The sequence below is a fragment of the Macaca fascicularis genome, chromosome 1 (assembly GCF_037993035.2).
Source record: "Macaca fascicularis isolate 582-1 chromosome 1, T2T-MFA8v1.1".
In the NCBI taxonomy this organism is placed as follows: domain Eukaryota; kingdom Metazoa; phylum Chordata; class Mammalia; order Primates; family Cercopithecidae; genus Macaca; species Macaca fascicularis.
The window spans coordinates 109,783,992-109,805,506 of NC_088375.1; the positions used below are offsets into that span (position 1 = coordinate 109,783,992).

At 42.3% G+C, this 21,515-nt stretch overlaps 1 protein-coding gene and 1 long non-coding RNA gene across 13 annotated transcripts in view; one reads left to right on the plus strand and one right to left on the minus strand.

Annotated features, from left to right (window-relative positions):
• Positions 1-21,515, plus strand: part of POGZ (pogo transposable element derived with ZNF domain) — a 56,774-nt gene that overhangs the window by 27,816 nt on the left and 7,443 nt on the right. For 9 of the 12 annotated variants that reach the window (XM_065545974.1, XM_065545977.1, XM_005541880.5 and 6 more), the window contains 7 exons: positions 972-1,262; positions 1,344-1,562; positions 5,748-5,854; positions 6,527-6,864; positions 7,262-7,416; positions 18,739-18,839; positions 19,369-19,515. In XM_065545974.1, the coding sequence (XP_065402046.1) occupies positions 972-1,262; positions 1,344-1,562; positions 5,748-5,854; positions 6,527-6,864; positions 7,262-7,416; positions 18,739-18,839; positions 19,369-19,515 (1,358 nt within the window). The remainder of the gene's footprint in view (positions 1-971; positions 1,263-1,343; positions 1,563-5,747; positions 5,855-6,526; positions 6,865-7,261; positions 7,417-18,738; positions 18,840-19,368; positions 19,516-21,515) is intronic. The other 3 variants (XM_065545976.1, XM_065545979.1, XM_073995461.1) reach the window with 1 other exon arrangement.
• LOC141407178 (uncharacterized) lies at positions 4,670-6,533 on the minus strand. The gene is made up of 2 exons (XR_012414775.1): positions 5,354-6,533; positions 4,670-5,023 (listed from the first exon to the last, which is right to left on the minus strand). It is a non-coding gene; the product is annotated as an uncharacterized lncRNA (long non-coding RNA).

Sequence of the window (21,515 nt, forward strand, 5' to 3'; positions counted from 1 at the left end):
AGTTTATAGTCATTTTTCTGTAACTGGTATTTAGTCAGCTATTAAGTTTGTTATCCTGGAGAAATGTTATTAATGCAAACTCACAAATTCATTCCTTACACATCTCCTCATTTGCACGGTGGGATTATAAACTTTGTTTTAATTTTATAGCATGGATTTTAGATATAAACAAATGACCATTCCCTTTATGGATAAATACTGTCAATGACTAGATAGTTTTTTTGTGTTTTTTTTTAAGATTCTGCTAGATAGTTTTTTTGTTTTTTAAGATTCTGAGAAGGATAATTTTTTAAAATCTTAGAATTTTCCATTGCTCTATTTAGCATGTATAAGTTTACTACAATTCAGACCAAAAAAGAATATCTTAATTTAGCTATTTGTAAGGGTACCTCTGTAGCTTGTCTCCCTAAGGTTTTATTTTTTGTTCTCATAGCCCACAGGGGTTTTTAGCCCTCAGTTTGACCAGCTTACCCTGGTATTTCTTTATTTTTCTCAGTGGAATCGTCTACAGTTGAGCCAGTAGACATTCTCCTTTGGGACATCCTAGTAGAATGACATAGTCTGTCTTCTGAGTTGATAGGAAAGGACGGAAGACTCCTTTAGTACTCTGAGAAAGACTGATTTCTTTTTTCAGGACCAGGTTTGCCATTTGGCCTATACACACCCATATTGCCAGTACCGAGGTCGAGCTACTAATTGTATTCTTAGAATTAATAAAAAGGCAGTGTGGTAAGGTGTTTCAGGAGGAGTTGATGGGAGTCTTAACTAAATGTTTTTAGGCTACCCAGGCTAATTTATTTTGTCAATATAGACACCTTGTGCTTTCTTAGTCTTTAGAATCTATACTACTCTTGGAAACTTCTGATGATCATCCATCAGTTTGGGGAAATAATCTTTCCAGTAAAGGCAGGGAGAATGTTTTATAGGTGAGCTCACTGACCAAGATCTGGTACTTTATCTCTCTTTTAAAGCCCCAGGTACCCAGTTTGTTAAGCCGACAGTTGGAGTTCCACAAGTGTTCTCCCAGATGACCCCTGTGAGGCCAGGCTCCACAATGCCTGTGAGGCCCACCACCAACACCTTCACCACCGTCATCCCGGCCACTCTTACCATTCGAAGCACCGTCCCACAATCCCAGTCCCAGCAGACCAAGTCCACTCCCAGCACTTCCACCACTCCCACTGCCACACAGCCAACCTCACTGGGGCAACTAGCTGTTCAGTCTCCTGGCCAGTCAAACCAGACCACGAATCCCAAGCTAGGTAAGGCTTGGGAAGAGGAGATGGCAGAGCTAGGATGGGATGGTGGGTGGAGAACAGATGATTATCACTTGGTCACCGTAGCTCCCTCCTTCCCCTCTCCACCTGCAGTGAGCATTGCCAGCTTTGTCACTGTGAAGCGACCTGGCGTTACAGGTGAAAATAGCAATGAAGTGGCCAAATTGGTGAATACCCTTAACACAATCCCTTCCCTGGGCCAGAGTGCTGGGCCAGTGGTGGTGTCCAACAACAGCTCTGCTCATGGCTCTCAAAGAACCAGCGGACCTGAGTCATCAATGAAAGGTACAATAACCTGAAAGACCCTGAGCAGCCAGTCATTCAAAAACATTAATAAAGTGTTCGTTGTATCAGAGCTCTATACTCAGAAATACAGAAATAAAATAAAATATAGCTGCTGTAGTTTGTTCTTACAGAAACTTTAGTAAGGAGAAAGTCACTTATAAAAAGTGTAACGAATCAGCTCTAAGAAATTCTATGTGTAATTGTGCTTTGGGGATTAATGAAATTGATCAAGAGATTGGTGAGATAATGAAAGATAACTTCATGGAAGAGATGGATTTCTAAACAAGGTTTTGAAGTTGGGATTTGGTAGAGAGATCTTCAGGTTGAGAATATGAGCATGAGGGTTTTCGATGGTCTAGAGCAGGGGTCGGCAAATGTTTTCTGTAAAGGGTCTAGTAGTAAATTTGGAGGCTTTGTGCACGATATGTAGCCTCTGTTGCAGCTGTTAGCTGTGCTGTTGTGTTGTGGAAGCAGCCACAGGTACATAAACGAATGAGCATGGCTGTGCTCCACTAAAAACTATTTATGGACTGAAATTTAAGTTTCATAAAATTTTCATGTGTCGAAAAATTTTATTCTTTTATTTCAACCTTTTAAAAATAAAAGCCGCAAGATGCAGTGGCTCACATCTAATCCCAGCATTATGGGAGGCCAAGGCGGGAGGATCACTTGAGCCTAGGAGTTTGAGACCAGCCTGGGCAACATGGTGAGATCCCTTCTCTACAAAAAAAAGAGAAAAATTAGCCAGGTGTGGTGGTGTATGTCTGCAGTCCTCGCTACTCAGGAGTCTGAGGTGAGAGGATGGCTTGAACCCAGAAGGTTGAGCCTGCAGTGAGCCGTGATCATGCCACTGCAACAGAATGAGACCCTGTCTCAAAAAAAGGTAAAAACCTTTAAAAAAAAGTTGTTGGGAAAACTAGATATCCGTGTCCAAAAAAATGAAGTTGAACCTTACCTTACTCTTAATACAAAAATTAACTCAAAATGGATCAAAGACCTAAATGAACTAAAACTATAAGACTCTTAGAAAACTCATAGGACAAAAAGCTTCATGATACTGGATTTGACAATGATTACTATTTCTTGGATATGACACCAAAAGCATAGGCAAGAAAAGAAAAAAATGGGTAAATTAAATTATATCAAAATTTAAAACTTTTGTGCATCAAAGGACATTATCAACGCAGTGAAAAGGGAAGCCACAGAATGGGAGAAAATATTTGCGAATTATGTATCTAATAAGGGGTTAACATCCAGAATATATAGAGAATTCCTACAGTTCAGTATCAAAAAAACTCCCAAACAACCTTTTTTAAAAATAGGCAAAGGAGGCCGGGCGCTGTGGCTCACGCCTGTAATCCCAGCACTTTGGGAGGCCAAGGTGGGCGGATCACGAGGTCAGGAGATTGAGACCATCCCGGTGAAACCCCAGCTCTACTAAAAATACAAAAAAATGGCCAGGCGCGGTGGCTCAAGCCTGTAATCCCAGCACTTTGGGAGGCCGAGACGGGCGGATCATGAGGTCAGGAGATCGAGACCATCCTGGCTAACACAGTGAAACCCCGCCTCTACTAAAAATACAAAAACTTAGCCGGGCGAGGTGGCAGGCGCCTGTAGTCCCAGCTACTCGGGAGGCTGAGGCAGGAGAATGGCGTGAACCCGGGAGGCAGAGCTTGCAGTGAGCTGAGATCCGGCCACTGCACTCCAGCCTGGGTGACAGAGCGAGACTCTGTCTCAAAAAAAAAAAAAAAATACAAAAAAATAGCCGGGCGTGGTGGCGGGCGCCTGTGGTCCCAGCTACTCGGAAGGCTGAGGCAGGAGAATGGCATGAACCCAGGAGGTGGAGCTTGCAGTGAGCCGAGATGGCGCCACTGCACTCCAGCCTGGGTGAGAGCGAGACTCCGTCTCAAAAAAACAAACAAACAAACAAAATAGGCAAAGGATTGGCTGGGCGCAGTGGTTTATGCCTGTAATCCCAGCACTTTGAGAGGCCGAGGCAAGTGGATCACGAGGTCAGGAGTTCAAGACCAGCCTGACCAATATGGTGAAACCCTGTCTCTACTAAAAATACAAAAATTAGCCAGGCACAGTGTTGGTGCCTGTATTCCCAGCTACTCAGGAGGCTGAAATGGGAGAATTGCTTGAACCTGGAAGGCAGAGGTTGTGGTGAGCGAGATCGTGCCACTGCACTGCAGCCTGGGCGACAGAGCAAGACCCCATCTCAAAAAAAAAAAAAAAAAAAAAAGGTAGGCAAAGGACTGAACAGAGCTTTCTCCAAAGAAAGTTAGAGCTAATAAGCTCATGAAAAGGTGCTCGGCGTTATTAATCATTACGGAAATGCAAATCAAAACCACAATGAGGTACCGTCTCACCCCCATTAGGATGGCTATTAGCAAAGAACCGGAAAATAACAAATATTGTTGAGGATGTGGAGAAAGCAGAACCCTTACGCACTGTTGGTGGAAATGTAAAATGATACAGCCACTTTGGAAACAGTGTGATGATTCCTCAAAAAGTTAAAAATGATAGAATTGTATGCTCCAGGAATTCCACTTCTGGTTCTATACCCAAAAGAATTGAAAGCAGGGTTTAGAACAGGTATTTGTACGCCTATGCTCATTGCAACATTATTCACAATAGCTGAAAGGTGAAAGCAACACAGAGGTCCATCAACTGATAAAGGCATGAATAAAATGTGGTATTCACATACAATGGTATATTGTTCAGGCTTAAGAAAGGAAATTCTGAGGTCAGGCGGGGTGGCTCAAGCCTGTAATCCCAGCACTTTGGGAGGCCGAGACGGGCGGATCATGAGGTCAGGAGATCGAGACCATCCTGGCTAAAACGATGAAACCCCGTCTCTACTAAAAAATACAAAAAACTAGCCGGGTGCGGTGGCGGGCCCCTGTAGTCCCAGCTACTCGGGAGGCTGAGGCAGGAGAATGGCGTAAACCCGGGAGGCGGAGCTTGCAGTGAGCCAAGATCGCGCCACTGCACTCCAGCCTGGGCGACAGAGTGAGACTCCCTCCCAAAAAAAAAAAAAAAAACACAAAAATTAGCCGAGCGTAGTGGCACGTGCCTGTAATCCCAGCTACTCGGGAAGTTGAGGCAGGAGAATCACTTGAACCCGAGAGTTGCAGGTTGCAGTGAACCGAGATCGTGCCACTGCACTCCAGCCTGGGCGACAAAGCGAGACTCCCTCTCAAAAAAAAAAAAAAAAGAAAGGAAATTCTGCTACAACAGTACTACAACATGGTTGAACCTTGAGGACATTATACTAAAGTGAAATAGGCTAGTCACAAAAGGACAATTACTATATGATTCCACTTACTTGAGGTACCTAGAGTAGTCAGATTCATAGAGACAAAGTTGAATGGTGGTTGCCGGGTTGGAGGCGAGGGGAGAGTTTTTTATTGGATATAACTTCAGTTCTGCAAGATTGAAAAAACAAAAACAAAAACCTTAACAGGCCGGGCGCGGTGGCTCACGCCTGTAATCCCAGCACTTTGGGAGGCCGAGGCGGGCGGATCACAAGGTCAGGAGATCGAGACCACGGTGAAACCCCGTCTCTACTAAAAATACAAAAAATTAGCCGGGCGCGGTTGTGGGCGCCTGTAGTCCCAGCTACTCGGGAGGCTGAGGCAGGAGAATGGCGTGAACCCGGGAGGCGGAGCTTGCAGTGAGCTGAGATCCGGCCACTGCACTCCAGCCTGGGCGACAGAGCGAGACTCCGTCTCAAAAAAAAAAAAAAAAAAAAAAAAAAAAAAAAAAAAAAAAAAAAAAAACAAAACCTTAACAAAAAAATCACATACAAATTATTCTTAGGTTATGGGCCAAACAGAAACTGGCAGCTGGGCTGGATTTGATCTGCGAGCTGTGGTTTGCTGACCCCTGGCATAGAGTTAGAACAGTAAAAGGAACGTGCCTCAAACATAGTGATCTTGAGCCCAGGGAGGTCAAGGCTGCAGTGAGCTGTGGTCGTGCCACTGCACTCCAGCCTGGGCAGCAGACTGAGAGACCCTGTCTCAAAAAAAAACAAAAACAAACAAAAAACCATAGTGATCTCTCATGCTTGCTTATCGTTTTATATATTTCTCAGGGAGTGTTTGACCTTTTCCCAAAAGGTTAGTAATCTTTTTCCGGTGTCATTGTATTAATCTTATCAATTCTTCTCACTTCTTTCAGTGACCTCTTCCATCCCAGTATTTGACCTCCAGGATGGTGGACGGAAAATATGTCCACGGTGTAATGCTCAATTTCGTGTTACTGAAGCTTTGAGAGGTCACATGTGTGTAAGTGATATCACCTGTGATCCAGCTTAAGTGGCTTCTGCCATTTACCTTCATTAATATTGGAAGCTTGTGAAGTAGGGGCTCTAAAATGACAGAAGCTTTTTAGAGGGTTACTGTTTCTCTTGGTCTGTTTTTAAAAGAGCTATGTACTTTGGAATGTGATGGGATACATTTAAAGACCCTCATATAGATCAGAACATATGTGATCTTACTTTCTTAGCATGGTAGATTTTGAAACCACACAGAAGAACAGGTTTATAGGTAATAAGGACTCAAACCATATTGGCCTCAGTTCATTTTCTGTTAATTGTATCATTGGATGAATCAGGAGCTCTTATTTCTATTTTTTAGCTTTTCATTTTTTGGTATTAGTCCAGACAAAAAGGTTGGAAAATGTTTTTTGCCAGGGAGCTCAGAGCCGAGTTATACTAATGATTAAGGGACCTAAGACAGGCAGGAGGGAGAAGTACAAAGTATGGTGTTTGGGTGGTGTACGGCTGTGGATATACTCTAGAAAAGGAGTGAAACTTGGAAACACTAAAAGACTGAAGGGTGAAAGCTGAATGAGAATACCTGAAACCAAACCGTTAACAAGGAATGGTAGTGAAGTTAAGGAGTTAGCACATTCTAGCCCCCAGGATAACCAGAATGATCAGATGTCTTTCTTTGTAGTACTGTTGCCCCGAAATGGTTGAATACCAGAAGAAAGGAAAGTCCCTGGATTCAGAACCCAGTGTCCCATCAGCAGCAAAGCCCCCATCCCCTGAGAAGACAGCTCCTGTTGCTTCCACACCCTCTTCTACACCTATTCCTGCTCTGTCACCACCTACCAAAGTACCAGAGCCAAATGAGAACGTGGGTGATGCCGTCCAGACCAAACTCATTATGCTTGTAGATGACTTCTACTATGGACGGGATGGTGGCAAAGTAGCCCAGCTCACAAATTTCCCTAAGGTCGCCACATCTTTCCGATGCCCACATTGTACCAAAAGACTAAAAAACAATATTCGGTAAGTGTTGAAGAGCCTTGGAGGTTACTTTGGACAAGAGAAGACTTACATTTTCTTATATATTTTAAGTCTTTCTCTTTGGAGAATGGACCTAACTACTATACAATCTTGCTGGGGTTATCTTTAAATCAGTAACTAGGACTATAGAAGGAGATATTGTGGTATTAAACAAAAGGTCACTGGATCGAGTAAAGGAAACCAGTACATCTCCTTTCACAGAACTCTCTTAGTTTCAAGAACTCAATATTTTTCTGGGCTCAGAAAAGGATATCCCAAACAGGAAGTTTGGGGAATGGAGGGGAGTAGATAATGTTTGTTCTGTGATTTTACCATTATATTTCTAAAAGGCTACTGATTTTTTATGTTTTCTGTACTTTCTCTTTGTACTTTATTACAGATTCATGAACCATATGAAACACCATGTAGAACTTGATCAGCAGAACGGTGAGGTAGATGGTCATACTATCTGTCAGCACTGTTACCGCCAGTTTTCCACTCCCTTCCAGCTTCAGTGCCACTTGGAAAATGTTCATAGTCCCTATGAATCTACTAGTAAGTTTGGAAACTCTTAAACTCTAGGGGAATATACCTTGCCGTTCACTCATTGAATGGCGCTGGGGGGAGCCCATTATATTTATTTACATGTGGGTAACAGTGTAGAGGAAGTACTTTTCATATTTGTAGCCAGTTCTTTACTTTATTCACCTTGTTTTTTTTTTTACAAGCCTGACTTTTATTTTGTTCGAGCATGGATTGAGTTCAGTCTTAGATCCTGAATTATTAGGGGCCTTGATTCAGAACCACTGTAGAAAAACAAACGTAATGAATTTATTTCTTAGGTCTCTTTATAGAAGGAACAGTCATCTATTTGCTCATCCACTTTAGTTAATACCCTGATAGGTTTTATGTAGGATAGAAGATAATATTATGAAGTACTTTATCATGAAGACATTGCTTTCAATGAAATATAAGATGAGCTGGAGTGTTTTTACACTGTACATTTTATAGATGTAGGCTGGACATAAGCTCAAAGAAATTAAGTAGGATAAAAGATAATATGGGCCGGGCGCAGTGGCTCATGCCTGTAATCCCAACACTTTGGGAGGCCGAGGCAGGCGGATAACGAGGACAGGAGATCGAGACCATCCTGACTAACACGGTGAAACCCCGTCTCTACTAAAAATGTAAAAAATTAGCCGGGCATGGCGGCAGGCACCTGTAGTCCCAGCTACTTGGGAGGCTGAGGCAGGAGAATGGCATGAACCTGGGAGGCAGAGCTTGCAGTGAGCTGAGATTGCGCCACTGCTTTCTAGCCTGGGCGACTGAGTAAGACTCCATCTCAAAAAAAAAAAAAAAAAAAAAAAAAAAAGAAAATATGTCCAGGCACGGTGGCTAACACCTGTAATCCCAACACTTCGGTAGGCTGAGGTGGGCGGATCACCTGAGGTCAGGAATTCAGCCCAGCCAACATGGCGAAACCCCATCTCTACTAAAAATATAAAAATTAGCTGGGCATGGTGGTGGGCGCTTCTGTAATCCCAGCTCCTCGGGAGGCAGAGGCAGGAGAATCGCTTGAACCCGGGAGGCAGAGGTTGCAGAGAGCTGAGATCATGCCATTGCACTCCAGTCTGGGCAACGAGCAAAACTCCATCTCCCAAAAAAAAAAAAAAAAAAAGATTAATATTATTAAGTACTTTATCATTAAGACAGTACTTTCAAAAAAAAAAGACAGTGCTTTCAATGAAATATAAGTTGAGCTGGAATGTTTTCTACACTACATTTTATAGATAGATGTAGGCTGAACATAAGCTCAAAGAAATTAAGTCACTTGCTTATGAGCACACACCTCTAAATACACCTCTACTAAGGAGACATTGTGAGGATTTAAGCCCAGTGTTGAGAATACTTCAGATGTCCTTTACGAGATTTCCAGTTTTGTTGTAAAGACAAAAATTATGTAAATATAGGAAAATGTGAGAACAAGTTAGTATATTATAAACATAGACATTTTTAAGATATCATTGATAGGCAAAATAGTTCAGAGAAGGGAAAAAATCCTTGTGGTTAGGTTCCAAGAAAGTTGTGCTTAAATTTAAGAAAGGTTTAGACGGATGGAAAGTAGTAAGAAAAGCTTTTAGGTGATTGAAAACAGCATGATCAAAAGCATAAAAGACATATGCATATTATCTGGAAGCATTTGCTGCAAATGAAAATCCTTAACTAAAAATGAATTAAACAACAAAGACTGGGTGTGGTGGCCCACACCTGTAATCCCAGCACTTTGGGAGGATTAGGTGGGTGGATCAGTTGAGGCCAGGGGAGACCAGCATGGCCAACATGGCAAAAGCCCATCTCTACTAAAAATACAAAAATTCGCTGGGTGTGGTGGTGCACGCCGATAATCCTAACTGCTCAGGAGGCTGAGGCACGAGAATCACTTGATCCCAGGAGATGGAGGTTGCAGTGAGCTGAGATTACACCACTGCACTCCATCCTGGATGAAAGAGCGAGTCTCTATCTCAAAACAAAAGAAAATAATTAGAATATATTTTGTATCATTTAACTGAGAGATACAGAAACGGATGCTTCAGCCTAGAACTTGACTGCTCTGCTGTTTTTCACTAATTCTCTTGTCTCTGGCTCATAGCAGGGTGACTGTAAGTGTCAGGCACTGCGTCCAGACAAAAAATTGTTAGACAAAGAGGAGACCTTATCTTCGCATCTTTCTTTCTTGAATCTGTTTTCTTATGAATGAGAATTGCTTTCCTTCTATATCTCTTTGACTATTTATTGGCAAGGGAAATGGAATTGACATTAATGGCTTACACTAACACTAAGCAGTAGAAATATGCAAGCTTCATGGGTAATTTTAATTTTTTTCACTTTAAATACAGTAGTGCTCCCTTATCCTCAATTTTAGTTAGTCTCAGTCAATCACAGTCCAAAACTAGGTGAGTGCAGTACAGTAAGATTATTGAGAGACTACGTTCACATAACTTTTATTACAGTGTATTGTTATAATTGTCCTTTATATATAATATATTTTTTATTGTTAATCTCTTTGCCTAATTTATAAATTAAACTTTATCATAGGTGTGTATATATATATGTATATATGAAAAAACGTGGTATGTATAGGGTTCACTACTATCTGAGGTTTCGTGTATGCACTGGAGGTCTTGGAACATATATTTCCCATTGGCAAAGGGGGTCTACTGTAAAGTTTAAAAAAATAGGCAAAATTAATTTTAACAGCATATTTTATTCAGTATATTAAAAATATTTCAACATGAACTCAAAATTTAAAATTAATGAGATATTTGTCATTCTTTTTTCAAATACAAATCTAAATTGGATTCGAGCTTACCACGTTAAGTGTTCACTAGATACATGTTGCTGGTGCCACCATATTAGACAGTGGAACTTTGGACTAATCATTTGGGAGTAGAATGTATATTAGAATCAACCGGGCCAGGTGCAGTGGTTCAGGCCTGTAATTTCAGCGCTTTGAGAGGCCGAGGCAGGCAGATTGAGCTTAGGAGTTCAAAACTAGCCTGGGCAGCATGGAGAAACCCCGGTTCTACAAAAAAAAAAAAAAAAATACAAAACTTAGCTGGGTGTGGTGGCGCATGCCTGTGGTCCTAGCTACTCAGGAGGTAGAGGTGGGAGGATTGCTTGAACCCAGTAGGTCAAGGCTAGAGTGAGCCATGATCATGCCACTGCACTCCACCTTGGATAACAGAGCAAGACTGTCTCAAAAAAAAAAAATCAGTGGTGATACTGCAGTGTAGTGCCAGGGTAGCCAGCTTGGTCTAGAATAGGACTCAAGATTCTTCACTGTCAGTTGTGTGAAGCCAGAGTAACTCATCCATACCTCTCAGCGAAAACACCAGTTTTTTGAGACAATAGGGTCTTGCTCTGCCACCCAGGCTGGGGTGCAGTGATGCAATCATAGTTCACTGCAGCCTCAAACCCCTGGACTCAAGCAATCCTCCCACCTCAGCCTCCTTAGTAGCTGGGACTGTAGGTGTGCGCCCCCACACCCAGCTAATTTATTCCTTTTCTTGGAGGTAGAGACAGAGTCTTGCTGTGTTACCCAGGCTGGGTACCTAACTCATTTTTACGCATATTATGGCGGGTGGGTTTTGTTACTCCGAAATTCCACAAATAATAAAATTCCACAGAGGGAAGATAAGCTTTTCCTTCTGGAAAAGAAACAATGTAGACCCTCATTGATCTTTTTTCTGTTGGTTTCCGTGACTAAATTTTTGAGTCTCTTATGACAAAATTTTATACTTAGCAAAATCACCTTTCCTTAGTGATTTCAATTTTATTATTGCAGTCTTTTGTCACTTCCTTTTTTGCACCCTTGACAGATCTGGCATGAAAGTAGTTTTTTTGTTTGTTTGTTTGTTTGTTTTTTGAGACAGGGTCTCACTCTGTTAGCCAAGCTGGAGTGCAGTGGCACAGTCTTGGCTCACTGCAACCTCCACTTCCCAGGCTAAGATGATCCTCCCAACTCAGCCTCCTCAATAGCTGGTACTACAGGCACATGCCACCATGCCCAGCTAATTTTGGGGTTTTTTTGGGGGGGCGGTGAGGGGGGTTGTAGAGATGGAGTTTTGCCATGCTGCCCAGGCTGGTCTCAATTTATTGAGCTCAAGCTTGGCCTCTCAAAGCTGTCATTACTGGCGTGAGCCACCGAGCCCAGCCTTTTTGTTTTTTTGTTTGTTTGTCTTTTGTTTTTTGAGACAGTTGCTCTGTCACCTAGGCTGGAGTGCAGTGGTGCGATCTTGGCTCACTGTAACCTGCACCTTCCAGATTCAAGCAATTATTGTGCCTCACTCTCCCAAGTTTCTGGGATTACATGCATGTGACACCATGCCCAGTTAATTTTTTTTTGTTTATTTTTAGTAGAAATGGGGTTTTGCCATGTTGTTCAGGCTGGTCTCAAACTCCTAGACTTAAATAATATACCTGCGTCAGCCTCCCAAAGTGCTGGGATTTTGTATTTTTAGTAGAGACGGGGTTTTACCATGTTGGCCAGGCTGGTCTCAAACTCCTGACCTCGTGATCCACCCGCCTCAGCCTCCCAAAGTGCTGGGATTACAGCCATGAGCCACCGTGCTCAGCCCAAAAGTAGCTTAAAAAAAAAAAAAATTTTGATGCATAATTAGGTGTACATGGTTTAGGGATGCATGTGATAATCTAATACATTCATATAATCTGTAAAAATTAAATCTATGTACTTGGAATATTTATCATTCTAAATATGTGTTTCTTTATGCTGGAAACATTCAAATTATTCTCTTCTAGCTATTTTGAAATGTACAACAGGTTATCGTAAACTATAGTCACCCTACTGATCTGTCTAGCCCTAAGTCTTATTTCTTCTTTCAGACCATGTATTTGTACCCATTGGTCAGCTTCTCTTCAACTCCCTGCTCCCCTGCTCTTCCCAGCCTCTGGTAACCACCATTCTACTCTCTTCATGAGATCTACTTTCTTTTATCTCCCACATATGAGTGGGAACATGTGATATTTGTCTTTTTATGCTTGGCTTACTTCACTTAACGTTAATGATCTCCAGTTCTAACCATGTTCCTGCATGACAGAATTTCTTTCTTTCTTACGTCTATAATATTCCACTGAGTATATATACCACACCCTTTTTTTTTTTTTTTTTTTTTTTTTTTTGAGAAGGAGTCTTGCTGTGTTGCCCAGGCTGAAGGTTGGTGGCGCAATCTCAGCTCACCACAACCTCCGCCTCCCCGGTTAAAGAGATTCTTCTGCCTCAGCCTCCCGAGTAGCTGGGATTACAGGCACGCGCCACCACGCCCGGTTAATTTTTTTGTATTTTTTAGTAGAGACGGGGTTTCACCATGTTGGTCAGGCTGGTCTCAAACTCCTGACCTCATGAGCCACTGTGCCGAGCCACCACATCTTCTTTATTCATTAATCTGTTGATGGTCACTTACATTGATTCCATGTTTTGCCTATTGTGTACTGTGCAGCAATAAACATGGGAGTGCAGATACCTTTTCAAAAAGGAGCTTATTTTTACATGCTAATATTTTGGGGGATTTTTTTTCCTTTTATTTTCTGAATTGTTTATTAATTGTAGACATCATGATATTTTTCCCCTAAATATTTTAATGTATAGCTCTAAAAAATAAGGCTTTTTTTTTTTTTTTTTAAATGGCCATAGTACCTTTGTTAAGATCTAATAGGCCGGGCGCAGTGGCTCACGCCTGTAATCCCAGCACATTGGGAGACTGAGGTGGGCGGATCACCTAAGGTCAGGAGTTCAAGACCAGCCTGGCCAATGTGGTGAAACCCTGTCTCTACTAAAAATACAAAACATTAGTCAGTCATGGTTGTGCGGACTTGTAATCCCAGCTACTTGGGAGGCTGAGGCAGGAGAATCACTTGAACCTGGGAGGTGGAGGTTGCAGTGAGCTGAGATAGCACCATTGCAGTCCAGCTTGGGCAGCAAGAATGAAACAGTGTCTCAAAAAAAAAAAAAAAAAGAGGGACGGGCGCAGTGCCACACGCCTGTAAATCCCAGCACTTTGGGAGGCCGAGGTGGGTGGATCACGAGGTCAGGAGTTTGAGACCATCCCAGACAACATGGTGAAACCCCGTCTCTACTAAAATACAAAAAGTTAGCCGGGTGTGGTGGTACACGCCTATAATCCCAGCTACTTGGGAGGCTTAGGCAGGAGAATTACTTGAACCCGGGAGACGGAGGTTGCAGTGAGCTGAGATCCCACCATTGTACTCCACCCTGGTGAGAGAGCAAGACTCCATCTGGGGGGGGGGGGGGGCGGGGGGGGGCGGGGGGACTAACAATTAATTAGAAATCCTTAATATCATTCAATACCTAGTTTATTTTAAAATTTTCTGAGTTGTCCCCAGAATATCAGTGGATCATTATATTTAATTGTGGTAACAGTATCATCTTAACAACATTACAGGCCAAGGCATGGTGACTCATGCCACTAATCCTAGCACTTTGGGAGGCCAAGGCATGAGGATTGCTTGAGCCCAGGAGTTTGAGAACAGCCTGGGGAACATAGTGAGACCCTATCTCTATCTCTGTTTGTTTGTTTGTTTGTTTTTAATTAGCCAGGTGTGGTGGCATGTGCCTGTAGCCCCAGCTGCTCAGGAGGCTGAGGTGGGATTTGAGCCCAGCAAGTCAAGCCTGCAGTGAGATATGATCACACCACTGATCTCTAGTGTGGTTGATAGAGTGAGACCCTATCTCAAAAAAAAAAAAAATAGCGTTACATTTTTATTCACACTTGTTTCAGAGCAGTGCAATGACTTGAAGGAGCTTGTATGGCCCTAGGGTTCTTTTCATAAGTTTGTCTAATGCTGATTCATAGTCTTTTTTTTTTTTTGAGACTGAGTCTCACTCTGTCACCCAGGCTGGAATGCAGTGACACAATCACAGCTCACTGCAACTTCTACCTCCCGGGTTCGGGCAGTTCTCCTGCCTCATCCTTCCAAGTAGCTGGGACTACAGGCGTACGCCATCCCACCCAGATAATTTTTGTATTTTTAGTAGAGACTTGAGTTTCACCACGTTGGCCAGGCTGGTCTTGAACTCCTAGCCTCAAGTGATCCACCCACTTTGGCCTCCCAGAGTGCTGGGATTACAGGTGTGAGCCTCCCACACTCTGTCTGATTCATAGTCTTTTTTTCTTTTCTTTTTTTTTTTTGCAATGGAATTTCGCTCTTGTCACCCAGGCTGGAGTGTAGTGGCGTGATCTCAGCTCACTGCAACCTCCACCTCCCGGGTTCAAGCAATTCTGCTGCCTCAGCCTCCTGAGTAGCTGGGATTACAGGCGTGCACCACCACACCCAGCTAATTTTTGTATTTTTAGTAGAAATAGGGTTTCACCATGTTGTCCAGGCTGGTCTTGAACTCCTGACTTCAGATGATCCACCCGCTTCTGCCTCCCAAAGCGCTCAGATTACAGGTGTGAGCCATTGCACCTGGCCCTGATTAATAGTCTTTTAATATTTATGTCTAATACAGAAATATTAACCTGCTTGGTGGTGAGGTGTCCTGTGAACCCCTTGAAATTACGTGGAAACCTTTCCTGTGTGTGTGCATTTTTCAGGAGAGAGGCTGCATACCTTTTGTTACTCTCAGATTTGGGACTAAAAAATGGTTAAGACTATTAGTTTTTATTCCTGTTTTCCATAGTGGCTATCTTAAGGTACATTTCTTCAAATATTCCTTTTTTTTTTCTTTTTAATTTTTTTTTGAGACAGAGTCTCGATCTTTCGCCCAGGCTGGAGTTCAGTGGCGTGATCTCAGCTCACTGCAAACTCCGCCTCCTGGGTTCACACTATTCTCCTGCCTCAGCCTCCCGAGTAGCTGGGACTACAGGCGCCCGCCACCACTCCCGGCTAATTTTTTTGCATTTTTAGTAGAGATGGGGTTTCACCATGTTAGCCAGGATAGAATGGTCTTGATTTCCCGACCTCATGATCCACCCACCTCGGCCTCCCAAAGTGCTGGGATTACAGGTATGAGCCACCACGCCCATTTCTTCAAATGTTCTAACATTTTTCCTCCTGGCATCGTTACCTCCACCTCCTGAGCATCTCATTAAAGGTAACAGATGTAGGTTATTCTAATCTTTCAAAAAATCTTGCATTAGCGGAAAGGAGAAATAATAGACTGAGGAAGAAATAGGATTGAGGGAAGGATGCTTTAGGGAGCTTAACCATGTTTGGGAGTCGGAAACTGTCGGGGGTGGGGAAGATTCAAGACAGGGAAAACAAATTGACAAAATCTTGGAATACATGGCATGATGAGGTTGGATGAGCCTTAGAAAGAAAGAGATCTATCCTTCCATAGTTTGCAAAACAAGCAGCAAAAGTTATAGTTATTCATGCCTAAATCCTCAAAGTAGGAGACTGTGTTAAGTGTTAAGGAGGGAATGAGGGTGATGGTGCTCAGAGGGACAGTGTTAGGATAGCCACTATGGAGAATCAATTCATTCTCCCTCTTGAATCTTTTTCTGTATTAGCGCCTTCTCCTGTAGAACTGATGTGTCAAAGGTTACCAGAGAGCTCCTAAATCCACTTATATTTGAGTTCCTACCTCATTAGTTTTCTTTTTTTTTTTTTTTTTTGAGACGGAGTCTCGCTCTGTCGCCCAGGCTGGAGTGCAGTGGCCGGATCTTGGCTCACTGCAAGCTCCGCCTCCCGGGTTCACGCCATTCTCCTGCCTCAGCCTCCCGAGTAGCTGGGACTACAGGCGCCCGCCACCTCACCCGGCTAGTTTTTTGTATTTTTTAGTAGAGATGGGGTTTCACCGTGTTAGCCAGGATGGTCTCGATCTCCTGAACTCGTGATCCACCCGTCTCGGCCTCCCAAAGTGCTGGGATTACAGGCTTGAGCCACCACGCCCGGCCTCTCATTAGTTTTCTTGAGATAACACATGTAAATCTTTTTTTTTTTTTTCTTTTTTTTTGAGGGAGTTTTGCTCTTGTTGCCCAGGCTGGAGTGCAGTGGTGCCATCTTGGCTCACTGCAGCCTCTGCCTCCCGAGGTTCAAGCGATTCTCTTGCCTCAGCCTCCCAAGTAGCTGGGACTATAGGCATGCATTACCATTCCCGGCTAATTTTGTATTTTTAGTAGAGACGGAGTTTCTCCATGTTGGTCAGGCTGGTCTTGAACTCCCAACTTCAGGTGATCTGCCTGTCTCGGTCCCCCAAAGTGTTGGGATTACAGGCGTGAGCCACTGTGCCCAGCCAACACATGTAAATCTTAACATGATGCTTGTACATTAGAAATTGCTTAATAAGTGTTTTTATTATTGATGCTGCGTGACAGCTGTGAAAATAGAGCTGATAAATAGGTTATAGGAGAAAGATTGAATGAGATTGCCCAGGGAAAACAGAGTAAGAAAGGCCTGGACAAAAGATTGCTTAAAGGTGTTCTGGAAGAGAAAAAAAAACTGAAAGAGGTAAGCAAATCAGGGGGTGGGTGGAAAAGAGATAATATTGTCATGTTGCTAGTTAACTGTTTCCCAAACATGTGGTTAACTTTCATACCTACTTGCCTTTCCTCCTGCTTTTCTCTTGGTCCTCTCTGGGTGGCTGAGCCCCATTCTTCTTTGACAATTCAGCTTTTTATGTTATTATAGCTTTTTCTCATTCCTTTATGCAGAATTTCTTATTTATCCATGTCCTCATAGCACCTCATGTACCTCTATACAGTGTTTCTAAGTGGAGTTGCAGACCCCTTTGAGAAAAAATATGAAATGTGTGAATCCTCTTCCTAAAAAAATCTACATTTTAGTCTTTTGCAAATAATTTCAGAGAATACCTCGGTTCCTAGAGGCCTGTTCCATAGACCCCAGATTAAGAACCCCTGGCTTTTGTTTGTTTGTTTTACTTTTAAAAAGTACCTGGCTAGGCACAGTGGCTCATACCTGTAATTCTGGCACTTTGGGAGGCTGAGATGGGAGGATTGCTTGAGCTTGGGAGGTCAGGGTTGCAGTGAGCCATGATTGAGCCACTACAGTCTAGCCTGGGAGACAGAACGAGACTCTGTCTCAAAACAAAAACAAAAAAAATCCAGGGTGCTAGGTAGTTTAAAAAAAAAAAAAAAAAAGATTTCAACTCTTTTCATATTTCTTTGGCTGGGGTGTAGGGAGCTGGCAGGGGGAGGTTAGACATTGTCCAGTAAATGCCCAAGGCTTTAAGCTTCCAGTTTTCTTATTTGCAAAAATTTGAAACTAATTCCAATTAAAGTGAGAAAAATGTAAATAATATCTTTTTGCTATACTGTATAATTCAAAATATGTAGCAGTTAAAAATCTTACCAAAATTGACTGGTATACTGGCTCACACCTGTAATTCTAGCACTTTGGGAAGCTGAAGTGGATTGACAGAAGGATTGCTTGAGGCCAGGAGTTTCAGACCAGCCTGGGCAACATGGCAAGACCCTGTACCTAAAAAAAAAAAAATGTTTTAATTAGTCGGGCATGGTGGTGCACCAGTGTAGTCCTAGCTACTTGGGAGGCTGATACAGGAGGCTCACTTGAGCTCAAAGGATAGTCCTAGCTACTCAGGAGGCTGCGGTGAGCTGTGATCATGCTCCAGCCTGGGCAACAGAGTGAGGTTCTGTCTCTTAAAAAAAAAAAAAAAAAATGGGGAGTGCCAAGCACAGTGGCTCACACTTGTAATCCCAGGACTTTGGGAGGCTGAGACAGGTTGATCACCTGAGATCAGGAGTTCGAGACCAGCCTGGCCAACATGAAATTACTCTGATAAGTTGACAAAATTGTTAATTTGTGTCATAAAATTTTGTCAAAATTTTTTCTCATAAGCTTGACAAAATGGACAATTTCAAAGAGAGTAGGAAGTATTGGAGGCCAGCGGATTAGCAGTGGGAAATCATATGAGCCACTACCAAGTTTTTGCCTATAAGAATAGAGAAGTGACAGCTCCTACATGCAGTTTGAAATAATGGTGACAGAATACAGGGTTTGAAGTCCGAGATAGTGCCTAAATTTTGAGCTCAGGAAGAAATGGGGAAAAGAAAAAGGGAAACACTGGTAAGCCAGAAGGATGCTGAATTAGGTTAGAGTTGATGATAGAATAACCAATTTAAAATGTCTTCTAGATAAGATCTAGAACGAAGCTTTGGTAAGAAGTCTGAGCTACATACATAAGATTATCAGCAACACAAATGTTAAGGTGGAGCCATTTAAAGAAAGAACAGAAGGGACCTGTGATTTACTGATTGTTGAAAATGAAAATAAAGGAGTCAGAAAATAAAGATTGTGAGTCAGCAGGACTTTTGTCTTATTTTCAAGTGGATTTATTGATTACTTTTCTTCTTACAGCCAAGTGCAAGATCTGTGAGTGGGCGTTTGAAAGTGAGCCACTATTTCTCCAGCATATGAAGGATACTCATAAGCCTGGAGAGATGCCTTATGTTTGCCAGGTATTGCCTTTTTCTCCAGGGAGTTTTAGCAGTTTTGCTCTCAGGCAGAACACAAAGAATCTGCTAATGAATATTGCTGAATACCTACTGCATACACTCCGTTTAGGAACTCTGAGTAGGTACAGAAGAAATAGTAAACACAGTTTATCTTCAGGGTTTCCATGCAGGAGGAAAACATAAAAGAACATGTCCACAAGTAGACTAGCCAGGGAACATGTGCATATTCTAAGGGATTGTCTGTCTCCTGAACGTGCCCTTTGGAAATTAACAGAAAAGGCTTTATTTTTCTTAGTTACAGAACATGGATTGTTCTTAGACTTTCCTGTCCCTTCCTGTTTTTAAAGTAATAGCTAAATCTATCACAGACATAGCCCAGCATTACAAAGTCAGAAAAATAATTCAATTTCTATGCATTTGGGAAAACTTTTTTTTTTTATTTAAAAGTTTTTATTGCTACCTTTTTTTTTTTTTAAGGCCTCTCAGTTGTTCACTTCATTCTTAGCCTTATTTTCCCTCTTATGTGACTCAGGTGTGTCAATATCGCTCCTCACTCTACTCTGAGGTAGATGTCCATTTTCGGATGATCCATGAGGATACCCGGCATCTGCTCTGCCCTTATTGCCTGAAGGTCTTCAAAAATGGCAATGCATTCCAACAGCATTACATGAGGCACCAGGTACTAGGCACCAAGCAATTCCCATATTCTCTTTATTTTTTTTTTTTAAACATGGATACTGGGGCCAGGGCTGAGCTAGGCAAATAATTTGGGCAGAGATTATAATATGCATATGTTTGCAGAAATTGATTGAATTCATTTATGTGCCATGTACCAGTCTAGATGCTAGAGATTTAGTGGTAAACAAGGCAAACAATACAATAAAGCATGAAGAGTACTGCGTTGGGGAAAGTATAGGATATAGAAAATCACATAGCTATTCTGGGTGCCTAGTAAGGCTTCCAGAAAGAAGTGTTTGTTGTTCAATACCTGAGGGATGAATAAGATTGAGCCAGATGAAATAAGATGAAGAGGCCGGGCGCGGTGGCTCAAGCCTGTAATCCCAGCACTTTGGGAGGCCGAGACGGGTGGATCACGAGGTCAGGAGATCGAGACCATCCTGGATAACACGGTGAAACCCCGTCTCTACTAAGAAATACAAAAAAAAAAAAAACTAGCCGGGCGAGGTGGTGGGCGCCTGTAGTCCCAGCTACTCGGGAGGCTGAGGCAGGAGAATGGCGTGAACCCGGGAGGCGGAGCTTGCAGTGAGCTGAGATCCGGCCACTGCACTCCAGCCTGGGCTACAGAGCGAGACTCCGTCTCAAAAAAAAAAAAAAAAAAAAAAAGATGAAGAACAGTGTGTCCAAGGCACAAAGCAAGATTATGGAGGTTCAAGAAATTGAGAGAGATTCAGTGTAGGATGTAAGAGACAGAGGAGTTGGAAGTTAGGCAGGGTCAGATCATGGAGGGTCTTTTAAGCCATGAAAAGAAGTCATTGCGAAGCCATTAAAGGGGTTTTAAGCCCTGGAGTGATGTGTTCAGATTTAGTTAAGATTTTATACTGCTTGCACTGCAGAGAATGGATTAAAGGAGATTGAGACTACAGTTAGGGAAACTTTTTTCAGTAGTTCAGGTGAGAGATGATACTGGCTATTGGCTTTTGAAATGAAGAAAAAGAGGGTAGAGTTGAGAGATATTCAGAAGATTTGTGATATTTATGATGTAGAGATGGATTAGGTGAAGGTAGCAATGCAGTAGTTAAGAATAGTGCCTAAGATTCTGTCTTGGGCAACTGGGTGAATGAGGGAACTATTTGCTGAGATAGAAACAATAGAGAAAGTATATTTGTGAGGGGGGAGATCATGAGTTTGGATATTGTAAGTTAGCAGTATCTGTGGATGTCAAGTGTAGCTGTTGGATAATAGATCTGAAGCCTGGGAGAGAACTCTGGGTTGCAGAAAAGATATTTAGGAATCAGCATTAAATAAATCCTGTAGATTTTAAACTTAAATGCCATGGGCCCCCCAACCCTGTTGAGAATAAGAGAAGGCTTAGGATATTTGAAGTCTCTTATCTGTAGAGCAACCACCATAGTACTAGGAAGAAAGCCAGAAGAGTCTTGACATTAAGGAAACTGGGGAGAAGAAAGTATTTTAAAGAAAAGGGTGTGATCAAAATGTCGTATGTTACAGGAAGGTGTCAAGCAACATAAGGACTTAGAAACAGGCCTTTAATTTAGCAACATTGATGAGAGCCATTTTGTTGGTTGGTAGGGTGGAAGTTAGATTTCAGCAGAACAAATGAATGAGAGGTAAGGAAATGAAGATGATGTATTTAAAGATGTTAATTTATAAAAAGGGAGGACCCCCAGGGTAGGTAAATCCAGAGGAAGAAGTGGCAAAGAAGAATTTCTTGTTGCTTTTGTTTATTTACTTTATAAGATGAAAAGCTATGACTTCGTTTTAAAATACTACAAGAAGAGAGCCACTAGAGGAGAGTGAAAGGTATATAAGAGAGGATTCAAAATGGAGAATGTGTGCTTAATAGTCACATACATATGCACACAAACATATGCACCCTATTACGCTCGTAGTCTCCTTTGCACAGTAGTGACTGCTGATCATCTACCACAACTGTATTTCCAAATAGGGGGGTGGAAATTGTCTCTCAGCCTAAACTTG